Source organism: Arachis ipaensis, chromosome B09, assembly GCF_000816755.2.
Source record: "Arachis ipaensis cultivar K30076 chromosome B09, Araip1.1, whole genome shotgun sequence".
NCBI classification, from domain to species: Eukaryota; Viridiplantae; Streptophyta; class Magnoliopsida; order Fabales; family Fabaceae; genus Arachis; species Arachis ipaensis.
In genome coordinates, this window is record NC_029793.2 from 54,395,892 (window position 1) to 54,410,809 (window position 14,918).

At 36.6% G+C, this 14,918-nt stretch overlaps 1 protein-coding gene across 1 annotated transcript in view; it reads left to right on the top strand.

Annotated features, from left to right (window-relative positions):
• Positions 5,857–14,918, top strand: part of LOC107615433 — a 28,789-nt gene continuing 19,727 nt past the window's right edge. Inside the window, exons 1-2 of the mRNA XM_016317497.1 lie at positions 5,857–5,964; positions 6,408–7,394. Coding sequence (XP_016172983.1) covers positions 5,857–5,964; positions 6,408–7,394 — 1,095 coding nt within the window. The remainder of the gene's footprint in view (positions 5,965–6,407; positions 7,395–14,918) is intronic.

Consider the following 14,918-nt stretch of genomic DNA (forward strand, 5'->3'; position numbering starts at 1 on the left):
ACAATACTAGACGATAATTTTGACGCTGATTTTCACTCCTTTTTCTTTAGTTTATTTTATCATTGATTGTCTCCTATGATATTGTGTTAATAGATTGAATTTGTTCTTCTTACACATACTTAATTACTGCCAAAAAAATTATAGTTAATTATTAATTAATTTTAGTAATTGTAAAAACTTGCGTCCAAGACTTGCGTGCCCTTGTCAGATCGTCATGTTAGATTCTGTTTGAAGTTTGAACCAACTGAGAGAGGCACCGGTCAAAATCCTGCTCAAATTTCTCGTCATTTTGTGCGATATACCAAACAATCGGCTATTTTTTAGAAAATAGTAGGAGTTTAATTTTTCTACACTTAATACTTATATAATGTACTATCATGTAAAATTAATTATTTTTAATTTATTATGTAAATAATTATCTAAAAGAATAAATATGATTATACGACTGTATAAAACGAGTCTTAAAAGAGTTAAAAAAAGAAAAAGCAAATAAAAATCTTGCATTGGGAAGATATGTAAAGATGATATTGTGAATTGTTATGCGATTTCAGTTAAACATATTAGATTATTTAACCGAATTTGCGAACTTTTAGATGAATATGGAAAAATTATGTCATTTGAGTTATAATTCATTGACAACGGTTTACAATATTATTTTTATATAAAAATGTATTCATATGAATAACCAACTTGATTATAAGTACGATGAAACGTTAAATCTAATCACGTGGTCTCTAGTGAGGCATAGACATAATTTTAAAATTCAGATCGGTTGGCCAATTTAACTAACAACTCGGTGAAGCAGATCTCAAATTGGTCTAGTCCAGTCCAAGGACCATTTCTGCTTGAAAACTGATGAGAATCGATCAATTCGAACAAAAACTGGTCAAATCTATCGGCGAAAACTAGTCCACCCAAACTGCTCGAGTAACTCACTACGGAGCTCCAATACATCTGCAAGTCCACAATACACTAGCGCGTGTTTGCAAGTCCATAATTCACTAGGGCATCCGAGCTCCACCATAATCCATAATCCAGTGTTAAAATTTTAAAATTGAGGAAAATATAGTTCAAACACAAGTCCTCATTGTTATGGCATACATATTAATGTTGCCACAAAGTTATATTGTCACTACAGGGGAGGCGCGAATTGGCGGCGGTTTTTTTCTTGATTAGCGGCCGCAAAATCCAATGCCGGCGGTTAACCGGACCGCCATGGATATGGACGCCGGGATTGTGTTTGGCGGCGGTTTCCAGCAACCGCTGGTATAACCGCCACTAAATCAAAATTTCACGGCACACCAATAGAAAACCGCCACCAAATGAGACTGACACGATTTGCTTCATATTTACTGGCGGTTTCCAAACCACCGCAATTTATCTCAATATGTCCAAGTTCCTGCATGTTTAGCGGTAGTTTTATACCGCCGCTAAGTTGTACTATAGTTTCGCTCAAATTTACCAGCGGTTGCAAACCGCTGCCAGATGTAATAGTTTTTATAATCTTTGAACCCAAATAGAGGCGGTTTAATACCGCCGCTAATTTAAGAAAAATTTAAAACAAAAAAAGAAATTTGGGTTTTTTCAAAAAAACACGCATAATTTATTTTAAATATTATTGAATTATTTTTTTAATATTTTAAGAGTGAATATTTTCAACCTTTGAATCTAAACTTGTAGCAAAAACAAAATTGAAATATAAGCAAAACAAAATAATATATCCATCAAAATATATATAAAATAAATCTCTTTCAAAGAGGTGCTCAGTCTAATTCAATAAAATATTTGCTTCAATGCAAAATATCTCCACTCCTAATATTCTATTTTTCACTCTATCATTCCACGAAACTCATCCCTGCAGCGATGTCTGGTGGCAGCTCCTCACCCTGCTGTTGAAACAGAAAAATCAGAGCACTCTCCATCACCTTCATCTTTTTCTTATCTGCTGTTGCCTCATCCTCCATCGCCTTTCTCTTCAACTTCTTGCCTTCCAGCTCTGCCTGCAGTTCAAACAGCTTCCTCTGGGTCTCTCCTCTAGCTGGACTCCGTTGCCCAGCGCATGTGAATTCGGACCGAAAAGTTGACTAGGAGTCGGTCCGAAACCCACACCACGCACTCTTCCCAGTTTCTCTTTTCCAAAAACCTGAGCAATAGAATCATTTTGAGACAACACTCTAGCAGAGGCATCCACTTGCTCAATCTTCTCAATTCTTTCCTACATTCACAAATTAGCAAATACAATCATGTTGTGGATAGGTCCATCTCATGTCAAGAACACGCCAAACAGGAACATTAATTATATCACTTTCATCACAGTAAAATAGACACAAATGTTACGATAAAAATTGGGGCGCAACAGATAACAACATAAAACAACTAAAATGGAGCATTTGTTTCATAGGACGCCAACCACTATAAAAAGAAATAAATGATAAGTGAAACTGAATCATTTAAATTCTACCCCAACTGTCTCTAAGTTACATCGAAGTTGAAAATGTCTAGAAACATAACAAGGTAAATCTGTAACAATAATTAAAAGTAAGGTGAATTGGAAATAGTAAAGTTCTTTTGGTCCATCTTGACATAGGGGAGTAAACCATTCAGTAAAAAAATGAAAAACAAAATAAAATAGAGAAGTAGACTATAACCCTATTTGAGATCATAACTTTATCAATCAATTATAATAAATAGTACTTACACCAATTGCTCTTGCTTCCTCATTGATATAGGAGCTATCCTTTTTTTTGTGCACTGTGTTCTATAACTCTCCTCTACCGACTCTTCTCCCTTGTTGTTCTGACGGTATCAACAAAGTTCAAGCCATCACCGTATTCCACACAACCAAGGTATCTTAAGTCATAGAAATTGTCCAACAAAGAGTGAATAAAAAAGTAATGTACATCTTCTTTCATCCGCCGTGCAAAGCTTTTTGATCCGCCAGTGTGGGTATATTGTTGTTTTGATCAATTAATCGCATTTTTCCTGCACTTCTCTGATGCACCACTATTTCGTGGTACATTTTGTGCTTAAATTAGTGGATTTTATCAACTTCTTTCACACTTATTCACATAAAATACATAGTTTTGTGTCTCCTTCCTAATTTCACTTAATGGTTGAAAACATGCTTTTTAGTCCCTAAATAGGCTATATTTTAATGTCTCTCTATTGCCATTCGATTCCGTGATCTCTTTGTTAAGTGATTTCAGAGTTTATAGGGGCAAGAATGGTCTAGAAGAGGGAAAGGAAGCATGCATAAATGGAAGGAGCATGAAAAATTGAGCTTTGGAGCATTGGCATTGACGCGCACGCATGGCCGACGCGCACGCGTGTGAGCTTCGATCTGGGATAGGCGTGCAAAAGTGGACGCATACGCATGGCTAGGCAGAATTCTCATCGACGCGTATGCGTGCTTGACGCATACGCGTGAATCGCAAAAACCCAAACGATGCGTACGCGTGACCCACGCGTACACGTGATGCTCGGAACGTGACTTCATTAATGAAATCGTGATTGATGATTTCTGAGGAGCTTCAGGCCTAGTTTGATCTGAATTCTGGAGGGAAAAGACCCAAGGGATCAAGGATTGAAGGGGGGATTCACACATTACACATTTTTTTAGCTAGTTTTTGCAGTTTATGTTTCTAGAGAGAGAAACTCCAACTTCTCTCTAGGTTTTGGCTTTCTCAATTTTAATTTCACTTGGATCCTTTGGTTAGATATGAATTTAATTCAATTTTACATTGTTCTAATTTGTAGATTTCATTCTTCTACTCTCATTTTAGTGTTCTTGTTACTCTAGCATTGTAAATCTTGGATTTAGATCTTGTTACTTTGACTTCTATTAATACATTGAGGAATTTCATGTTCATTATTGTTAATTGCTTGATTGTTGTTAATTGTTTGTAGTAGATAGCTTCAATTCAAATTCTCTTCTCAATTTCATGATGTCTTTCATTATTGTTCACCAAGTGCTTGAGAAAATGACAACTATAACTATGGAGTAGATCTTCACTCTTGACTTGGGGGTTGGGTAATTGGAGACACTTAAATTGTTAATGCCTTTTGTTGATTGAGAATTGGAAATTACTAATTGATTTGAATGACATTAACTCTAGTCTTTCCTTGGGATTTGACTAGGACTTGTGGACTCAAATTGATTATCTCCACTTGACTTTTCTTCATAGTTAGAGGTTGACTAAGTGGAGTAATAACCAATTATTGTCACAATTGTTAGAGGCAATGAGGATAGGAATTCCAATTCCCACCCCTAGCCAAGGATTTTATATTGATTGATTGTCATTCACCTTTGCTTGATTTGAATTCTTGTGTCCCTTAGTCTTATTGTTACTTGTTCATTGTTTTAATTCAAGTCTATTTATATTTCTCGTATTCAATCTCAAAACACCAAGACAATTCCTAACCAATTATGTGCATCTTAAGGCAACTCCTAGGGAGAATGACTTGGGACTAATACTCTCGGTTATTGATTTAAATTGTGGACACACATTTTCTATGTTTGATGCGTTATAGCTTATTGGTTTAGACTATACTCACGACGGAATTTATTGGTAAAATTCTATACCGAAAAAATATCGCGCATCAAAATGGCGCCATTGTCGGGGAGTTGCATATGTGTGCCATGTTGTTGGTTGGTGTAAATATGTTGATATGTGAATACTTGCATTTTCCTTGATTGTTTGTTAGTTCAATTGTTAGTTAGGTTAATATTTGTTTAGTGCATTTTGTTGTCATGAGCTCTATGCTTCTTTCATTGAATGATGCGTTCATTACCGGATCCAAGCTTAGCTACTTTTGATCCCGAAATTGAGAGGACTTTACTCCATATTAGACAAGCTCGGCGTCGGTTGGCCTTTGGAGGTGGTAAAAGGGTTCCTACCAATTCACCAACATTATCCGAGGTTGAATCGGAAGCGTCATTCGAAGAAGGGACTATCTACTCTTCCATTGATACTACTAATACCGCTTCCATTGATCTAGGTACCGATACTATGGCCGCCCCAAGAAGAGTCACTATTAAGGAGGCCGGTGCTCCGGACTTTGTTCTTCAACCGCTTCAAGTGCGTCATCCGGAGTTGAATGCTAATTTTGAGCTTAAGACTGCTTTGATTAATTTTCTACCCAAGTTTTATGGACTCTCCGCTCAAAATCCTATTAGACACCTTAGAGACTTTCAAGGTGTATGTTCAACAACTAAGCGGGAGGGTTCCAATGAGGTTGCTATTTGGTTGTCTGCCTTCCCATTCTCACTTGAGGGAAGAGCCAAATAGTAGTTCTACACTTTGCCTGATAAGATTGTTAGTGATTTAAACTTGCTTAGAAGGAAGTTTTTAGATAAATTCTTTCCTCCAGAAGTGACAGATAGGTCAAGGAAAGAGATTTTGTGCATTGTCCAAGGTGAAATGGAAACTCTATACAAGTAATGGGAAAGGTTTCGGAGGCTTCTTGACTCATGCCCTCACCATATGATTGACACTCTAGTGTTTATTAGCTACTTTTGGCAAGGAATGAAACCACAAGACAAGATCCTCTTGGATGCCTCAAGCAGTGGTTCCTTGACAAAGTATAGAACGGCAGAGGAAGCATGGCAACTAATCACCGATTTGGCTGAGTCCACCCAACATGCTAGACAAAGAAACAACCATCCAAGAGCTATTAATGAAGTTTCTTCTAGTGGTGAGACCGCCGCCCTTACCAAGACCTTGGGGGAAATGACTAACATCCTCAAGCAACTCTAACTTAATCAACAACAACCTCCACCTCCTCAACAACAACAAAGTCAATAGTTGGTTCCTCAACGAGTGTACGAAATTTGCTCTTGTTACTCCTATTACACCGATGAATGCCCAAATCTCCAAGAGGATAATACCTTGGCAGCCACTAATGCCTACTACAACCGTCCAAACCAAGGGTATCACCAACAAGGAGGCAACTATAATCAAGGGGGTAATTTTAATCAAGGTTGGCAAGATAGCTCCAACCAAGGATGGAGGGACAACTATAATCAAGGAGGAAGGGACAATGGCGGGAACCAAAGGTGGAATAACAACCACCAACAAAATCGATACCAATAAAACCCTCCATATCAACACCAAAACCAAGGCAAACCATACCAAACCTACCAAGCACCTCATCAAAGACAAGCACCTCAACTCAACCAACCACAAGCCCCCCAAATCACTTATCCCTCTTCTTTCTCCAACCAAGATGAGACACTCAGCTCCATTCTCCAAGGACAAAAGGAGCTTCAAACTACACTTGTCTCAAGCCTTACCGGTCTTACCTCTACCATCCAAGCCCTTCTTTCCCGTATGGAACCGCCCTCTACCTCTACCACCCAACCCTTAAGCTCTAGTGCACTACCTTCTCAACCCTTACCCAACCCCAAGGGTGGCATCAATGCCATCACATTGAGGTCCAGCACCAAATTGCAAGAGAGGAGTCCCAATGAGCCAAGTCCAATAGAGGGCACTCAAGATGAGGATGTAGTTGAGATAGAAGAAGTCGAAGAGGAGAATGAGGTACTAGAGGAAGTTGAAAAAGTGATTGCTCAACCAAGGGGCAGAATTCCTAAGGATGGGGATGTCTTGCAAGAAGCTACTCCAATTCCATTTCCCACATTGGCAAGGAAGACCAAGAAGCAAGTTGAGTTGGATCCTAAAATGGTGGAGATATTCAAGAAAGTTGAGGTAACCATTCCTCTCTTTGATGATATCCACCAAGTCCCCAAATATGCCAAGTTTCTAAAGGACTTATGCATGAACATAGAGAAAATTCATGATTTAGAAACTATTCCATTGGGAAGCTCAAGTTTCGCTTTAATGGGTGATATACCAGAGAAGTGTAGTGACCCCGGTCCTTGCCTAGTCACTTGCACCATAGATGGGATACAATTTGTTGACTGCATGTGTGATCTAGGTGCTTGTGTGAGCATCATGCCTTTGTCTGTCTATGAGGTCTTAAAGCTTCCACCGTTGAAATGGTCGGCCGCCCAGTTTATGTTGGCGGATAAAAGCATAATTTCTGTGGTTAGTATCGCGGAGGATGTTCTAGTGAGTATAAAGGGGTTGGTCTTCCCAATTGATTTTTATATTCTTAAGATGCCCCCTAGTGACTCCGGAAGGACATCGTCTATCTTGCTTGGAAGACCGTTCTTAAAGACCTCCGGGTTCAAATTGGATGCATTTTCGGATACTTACTCGTTTGAGATCGATGGAAGAGAAGTGAGCTTTAATCTTGATGAAGCCATGAGACACCCACCGGAGGATCATTCTATCTTCTGGTGTGATTTGATTGATAATGTTGTGGCCGAAGTTCACCAAAATGATTTTGATGTAAAGAGTATGATTCAAGACTCAAGTGTGGGGAGTTCCCATGTATGTGAAGAAAACACCTTACAACCTCCGGTGCTTGATGAGGGAAAAACGATTCCACACAAACTCACCGGCAAGTGTACCGGGTCGCATCAAGTAGTAATAACTCACAAGAGTGAGGTCGATCCCTGATTTAAACGAATTGTCGTGTCGGTATAGAATTTCACACAAAAAGAATTTTCGTTGCAAGTATAGTTCTACACCAACAAACAATCCTCCCATTAAAAAATTTGGTTGTCACAAGTAACAAACCCCAAATAAGAATTAACCGAAGTATTTAGACTCCGGGTCGTCTCACAAGGAATTGCAATGAAGTGCTCAATTATTGGATATAAAGAGGTAAGGGGTTTTGATTTTTGTGTTTTGGCAAGAAAATAAATGGCAAGAAAAGTAAATGAACAATGAACTAACAAAAGAAATGGAAAAGAACTCTTGTCTAGACATAGGTAATTGAGATCACCATCCTTGTCTACATACCAAATATTGATAATTATGAGAGGCCAACCTATTAAGTCTACTTCTAAAAGCTTTAAGTACGTAATATCTACTCCTAAGCTTGAAGTACGTCAAATAGGCTTGATCACATCAACCCATAAGTCCCAACCTACCCACTAATTAGATTAGTAGTGGGTTGGTGTCAATGAGTATCAAATTGATCACCAAGGGTTCTCAAATCACCAAATCATTGAGATCCAATGACTTAAGGTCACTCAATTCCCTTAGCCTAGGCCAAGAGTAAAGAAAACTACTCAAAAACTAAAAGAAACATTTTATCAAACACTTAGTATGCAAGGAAAGTAAACATAACAAAATACAAGAATTAAAGGAAACCCATAACTATCAATAGCAAGAAATCAATAATAGTAAGCAAGATCAACATAAAAGAACATGGAAACATAAAATTGCATTAAAGAAAATTAAGATCCAACAATTGTTCATAAACATAAAAATGGCAAAATAAAGGAAATGACAAGTAAAACTAGAAGAATAGAGATGTAATAACAAGAAATTAAAAGGAAGAACTAAATCAAAACAAGAATTATAACTTGGATCCAAGAAGAATTAACTAAAACTACCCTAAAATCTAGAGAGAGGAGAGAACCTCTCTCTCTAGAATTCTAACACTAAAACATGATGAAAACTAAACTATGACTACTTGGTTCATTCCCCCCTCAATTCTTGGGTTCAATAGCATCAGAAATGAGTTGGATTGGGCCCAAAATGAGCTACAAATTGTTGGCCACATTTCATTTTTAATGGGCCATGTGCAGCATCGGCGTACACGCGTACATGGCACATGCGCGCCCTTGAACACAAAGCAACATATGGCAAATTTTATATTATTTTGAAGCCCCAGATGTTAGCTTTCCAACGCAACTGGAACCGCCTCATTTGGACATCTGTAGCTCAATTTATGGTCGATTGAGTGCGAAGAGGTCAGGCTTGATAGCTTTACAGTTCCTTCATTTCTTCATGAGTTCTCCCACTTTGCATGCTTTTCTCCTCACTTCTTCCATCCAATACTTGCCTTATGAACCTGAAATCGCTTAACAAACATATCAAGGCATCAAATGGAATTAAAGTGAATTAAATTTAGCTATTTTAAGGCCTAAAAAGCATGTTTTCACATTTAAGCACAAATCAGGGGAGAATTGCAAAACCATACTATTTCATTGAATAAATGTGAGAAAAATTGATAAAATCTCCCAAAATAAGCACAAGATAAATCACAAAATTGGGTTTTATCAAATCTCCCCACACTTAAACCAAGCACGTCCTCATGCTAAGAATAAAGAAAGACAAGAAAAGGGTATGAACATTTATTCAATGCAAAGAAACTATATAAACCTATCTACATGCATGCAACTAAATGCAATATGATTCTACCTACTTGGTTAAAAGCAAATCAATCTCCAAGAACACATATGAATAAATAAGGCTAAGTAGTATGATGATCCATGAATCCTACCAATTCAAATATCAAAATGAAGTTCAAATAGACTTGCAAGAAGAAAGCTCATAAAAGCCGGGAACAAGGAATTGAGCATCGAACCCTCACCAGAAGTGTATCCGCTCTAGTCGCTCAAGTGTATAGGGTCGATTCGCTCAATTCTCTTCTACTCATGCTTTCCATGATTTATTTTTCATCTAACAATCAATAATTATTCAATGCATGCATACATTCATCATGAGGACTTATTCATAGGTTGTAATGGGGCTAGGGTCAAGGTAGGGATGTATATGGTCAAGTGAGCTTAAAATTTGCATCTTTGATTAGCCTAAGCTCTCACCTAACACATATGACAACCTATACAATTCTAATACACAACCTAGCTACCCATGATTCTCACTTTTTCACATACTCATGCATTCTCTTTAATTCACATCCCATATGCATCGTTATTATTACTTTACTTTGGGGCATTTTTGTCTCCTTTTTATTGCATTTTTTTTATATTCTTTTTCTTTATCATTTTTTTAAAGTATATACAAATGTATCAATGCATATGGTTTTACATATAGTGCATGAATATGTACTCAATTCCCAATAATTTCAACAAAAATAAAATTTACACTGTTACCTCAACCAATGTCCCAAGTTTCCCATACCCAAATGATACACACCTTCACTAGCCTAAGCTAATCAAAGATCCAAATTAAGGACATTTATTGTTTTTCGCTTATGGGTAGTTATGTGCTAAAATTAAGAACAAAAGGGATTAAACAGGCTCAAAATTGGCTAACAATGGTTGACGAAAGGTAGGCTATTTGGGTAAGTGAGCTAAATAAAATGATGGCCTCAATCATATAAATGCATGTATACATGGAATAATGGACATATAGAATTAAACAAATCAAATATCACAATCATAGAAAGAGAACAATGCACACAAGAATGGAAAATAAGTGGTTATAAGATGTAACCACACAATTTGGCTCAAAATTCACATGCTTGTGTTCTTAGCTCAAAAACCATGTTCCAAAATAAATTCTTCAAGCATGTTCAACAAGGAAGAAATTTTCAAATTGGTAGGGTGCCCTAAAAACAGTTTCTTGGAAAAGAGATCATCACCCTAACCAAGTGGTCCCAACATAAAAAGAAGTGATAGAATATATACAAATTACAACTAACATGCAACCTATTATGCAATGCAACAACTAACTAGCAAAGAAGATCAATAATTGGTGTTGAAAGAAAGAAATTGTTACCCATGGAGATCGGTCGGACGACCTCCCCACACTTAGAAATTTGCACCGTCCTCGGTGCATGCAAAGAAAAGCAAGATGGACGGGTAGCTACAATTGATGAGCTCCTTCAAAAGGTTGTGCGGGTGAGCTTTTTTGTTGCCCCATTTAGAAGCTTTCCATTCCTTTCCTTCTTGGTGGCCAACCTAAAAGGAAAGAAAAAGAAAGAAAATTAAGCCTACAACAAAGATAGCAAAGCAAGTAGAACATAGGCGGGGCTAATACCAAATAAGAATAGGGTCCTCACTACACGGTAGCTACAACATGTGAGTGAAAAAATAATTCAAGAAAAGGCATATTAACTGATACTTGATGCAAGAACAAGTTAAAGCATGAGTACATGACATGAAGAGCATGTTGCATCAAGCTTAATCAACAATTGACACAAACAAGATTAGTGATAAGCATGAGAGTATTTGGTCCATCCTAACTCAATGATGATGAGGTAAAAAAACAAGGGATTATAAGTCAGGACGGACTAAAGCACTAATCTTGTGTGTAGAGCGAATATTACAATTAATGCCAAACAAGTCACAAAGCACCAAGATTAACCAAGAAATTCTCAACAACTGAATATAAGAATCCAACACCATTATTAAAATAAGAAAATTAGAAAATAGAAGGGAAAATAAGTTACAAAAATAAAATTAAAATGCAATGAATGAAAACAAGCAAATGCAATAAAAGAGGATGGAAGAAAAGAAAAAAAATTTATTATTTTTTTCTATTTTTTTCTTTTATTTATTTATTTTTTATTTAAAAGAAAAAAAAATTTTCAAGAGAGGAAGAAGAAGAAAAAGAAAAAAAAAGTAGAAAGAAAGAAGAAGAATGAAGGAGAAAGGAGAAAGGAGAAAGGAGAAAAACAGGGTGCAAATCCGTACATATGCGCCATGCGTGCTTATGCACAGATGCAGCAGGTACAATTCGCGCGCGCGCCATACCTGCTCACGCGCGGATGAGGCAGGTACAATCCGCGCGCGCGCGCGCGCGCCATGCGTGCTCACGCACGGATGTGGCAAGGACAATCGGCGCGTGCGCCATGCGTGCTTACGCGCGGATCGCCTGGCACAAAGTAGGCATAAATTAGGCACAACTCTCGGGTTTTAATACTAGGAGTTGTGAAACCACATCGGCGCGCACGCGCACAGCGTGCTTGAGCGCTGATGCCCGTTTTTTTTTTTTTTCAAAAACAGGGCACTCTCCTAATCTACAAGCATTCTAAAACAATCAAAAATCAAATTTAACAACAAATCTTTTTAGTTTTTTGAAAAATTTTCAAATACACTAAAAACAAAACTTATACTACAAGCAAAACACTACTCAACAACAACTAAGCTATAACTTAAGGCACAAATCTAATCAAACAAACCAACAACCAAAATATTAAAACAAGAGTATGCAAAGAAGAAAACTACCTAACAATGGCAACCTAATTCATCCATTGATTATATTTACAAGAGAATGGAAAGACTTTACCATGGTGGGGTGTCTCCCACCTAGCACTTTTAGTTTAAGTCCTTAAGTTGGACATTTGGGAAGCTCCTTGTCATGGTGGCTTATGCTTGAACTCATCTTGAAACTTCCACCAATGCTTGGACTTCAAGTAAGCTTCAAAGTTCAATATCAATGGCACCAAGCTTTGATGAATGATGAGCGGATAATTTATACGCTTTTTGACATTGTTTTTAGTATGTTTTTAGTAGAATCTAGTTACTTTTAGGGATGTTTTCATTAGTTTTTATGTTAAATTCACATTTCTGGACTTTACTATGAGTTTGTGTATTTTTCTGTGATTTCAGGTATTTTCTGACTGAAATTGAGGGACTTGAGCAAAAATCAAATTCAGAGGTTGAAGAAGGACTGCTGATGCTGTTCGATTCTGACCTCCCTGCACTCAAAGTGGATTTTCTGGAGCTACAGAACTCGAAATGGCGCGCTTCCAATTGCGTTGGAAAGTAGACATCCAGAGATTTCCAGAAATATATAATAGTCCATACTTTGGCCAAGAATAGACGACGACAGAATGATGGCGGCATTCAAGAGAATCCGGAAAGTCTAAACCTTGTCTGTGGTATTCTGAGTAGGATTCAATGAATGAATGATTGTGACGAGCTCCAAACTCGCGATTGCTGGGCGTTAGTGACAGACGCAAAAGGATAGTAAATCCTATTCCAGCATGATCGAGAACCGACAGATGAATAGCCGTGCCGTGACAGGGTGCGTTGATCATTTTCACTGAGAGGATAAGATGAAGACATTGACAAGGGTGATGCCTCCAGATGATTAGCCGTGTCGTGACAGGGCATTTGGATCATTTTCCCGAGAGAAGACCGAAAGTAGCCATTGACAGTGGTGATGTATCACATAAAGCCAGCTATGGAAAGGAGTAAGACTGATTGGATGAAGATAGTAGGAAAGCAGAGGTTCAGAGGAACGAAAGCATCTCTATTCGCTTATCTGAAATTCTACCCAATGAACTACATAAGTATTTCTATCCCTATTTTATTATATTATTTTCGAAAACCATATTACTGTTTTATATCCGCCTGACTGAGATTTACAAGGTGACCATAGCTTGCTTCATACCAACAATCTCCGTGGGATTCGACCCTTACTCACGTAAGGTATTACTTGGACGACCCAGTGCACTTGCTGGTTAGTTATGCGAAGTTGTGAGGATATGTTTAGACCATGGTTCTGTGCATCCGTTTTTGGTGCCATTGCTAGGGAATCAATTTCGAACAACAATTCACAACCTGAGTATCAATTTCGCATACCAAGTTTTTGGCGCCGTTGCCGGGGATTGTTCGAGTTTGGACAACTAACAGTTCATCTTGTTGCTCAGATTAGGTAAATTTTCTTTTTGTTTTCTTTTCAAAAAATTTTTCAAAAATCTTTCAAATATTTCTCCTTTGTTTTCGAAAAAAAAAAAAGTGTTTTCAAAAAATATATTTTTCTTCAAAATTTTTAAGAATGAATTCTAGTGTTTCATATAACATGTTTTAGCTTGGCTGGCTATTAAGCCATGTCTAATTCCCAGGATTTTGATTGAGGACTATGAATTCATTACTTCCTTTTTCCCAAATATTTTCGAAAAAATTAAAAGAAAAATACAAAAAACCATAAAACCATAAAAATCAATAATATTTTTTGTGTTTCTTGTTTGAGTCTTGAGTCATGTTATAAGTTTGGTGTCAATTGCATGTGCATCTTGCATTTTTCGAAAAAATCATGCATTCATAGTGTTCTTCATGATCTTCTAGTTGTTCTTGGTAAGTCTTCTTGTTTGATCTTTGCATTTGCATGTTTTGTGTCTTTTCTTGTTTCTCATATGCATTCTCGGATTCTTAGTGTCCAAGCATTAAAGAATTCTAAGTTTGGTGTCTTGCATGTTTTCTTTGTATTAAAAATTTTTCAAAAATGTGTTCTTGATGTTCATCATGATCTTCATAGTGTTCTTGGTGTTCATCTTGACATTCATATCATTCTTGCATGCATTCATTGTTTTGATCCATAACTTTCATGCATTGCATCATTTTTCTTGTTTTTCTCTCTCATCATAAAAATTCAAAAAAATAAAAAAAAATATCTTTCCCTTTTTCTCTCATCAAATTCGAAAATTGAGTTGACTTCTTCAAAAAATTTTAAAAATCAAGTTGTTTCTTATGAGTCAAATCAAATTTTCAATTTGAAAATCTTATCTTTTTCAAAATCTTTTTCAAAAAACTAATTTCTATCATATCTTTTCAAAAATATCTTCTCATCCTATCTTTTTCAAAAAAAATTGATTTCAAAATATCTTTTCTAACTTCCTAACTTCTTATCTTTTCAAAAATTGATTTTCAAAATTTGTTTCAACTAACTAACTAACTTTTTGTTTGTTTCTTACCTTTTTCAAAACCACCTAACTAACTCTCTCTCTCTAATTTTTGAAAATATCTTCCCTCTTTTTCAAAATTTCTTTTTAATTAACTAATTATTTTAATTTTTTATTTTAAATTTTCGAAAAATTACTAACTTTTTTTCAAAAACCATTTTCAAAAATCACTAACTCTTTTTCAAAAATAATTTTTGAAAATTCACCTTCTTCCTCATCTCCTTCTATTTATTTATCTACTAACATCTCCTCATCTCACATCTCTGCTATCCTTACCCTTGTGTTTGGATTCTTCATTCTTCTTCACCCCTCTTCCTTTTCTTCTTCTACTAACAATAAGGAACCTCTTTACTGTGACATAGAGGATTCCTCTTCTTTTCTTTTTCTCTTCTCTTTCTTATAAG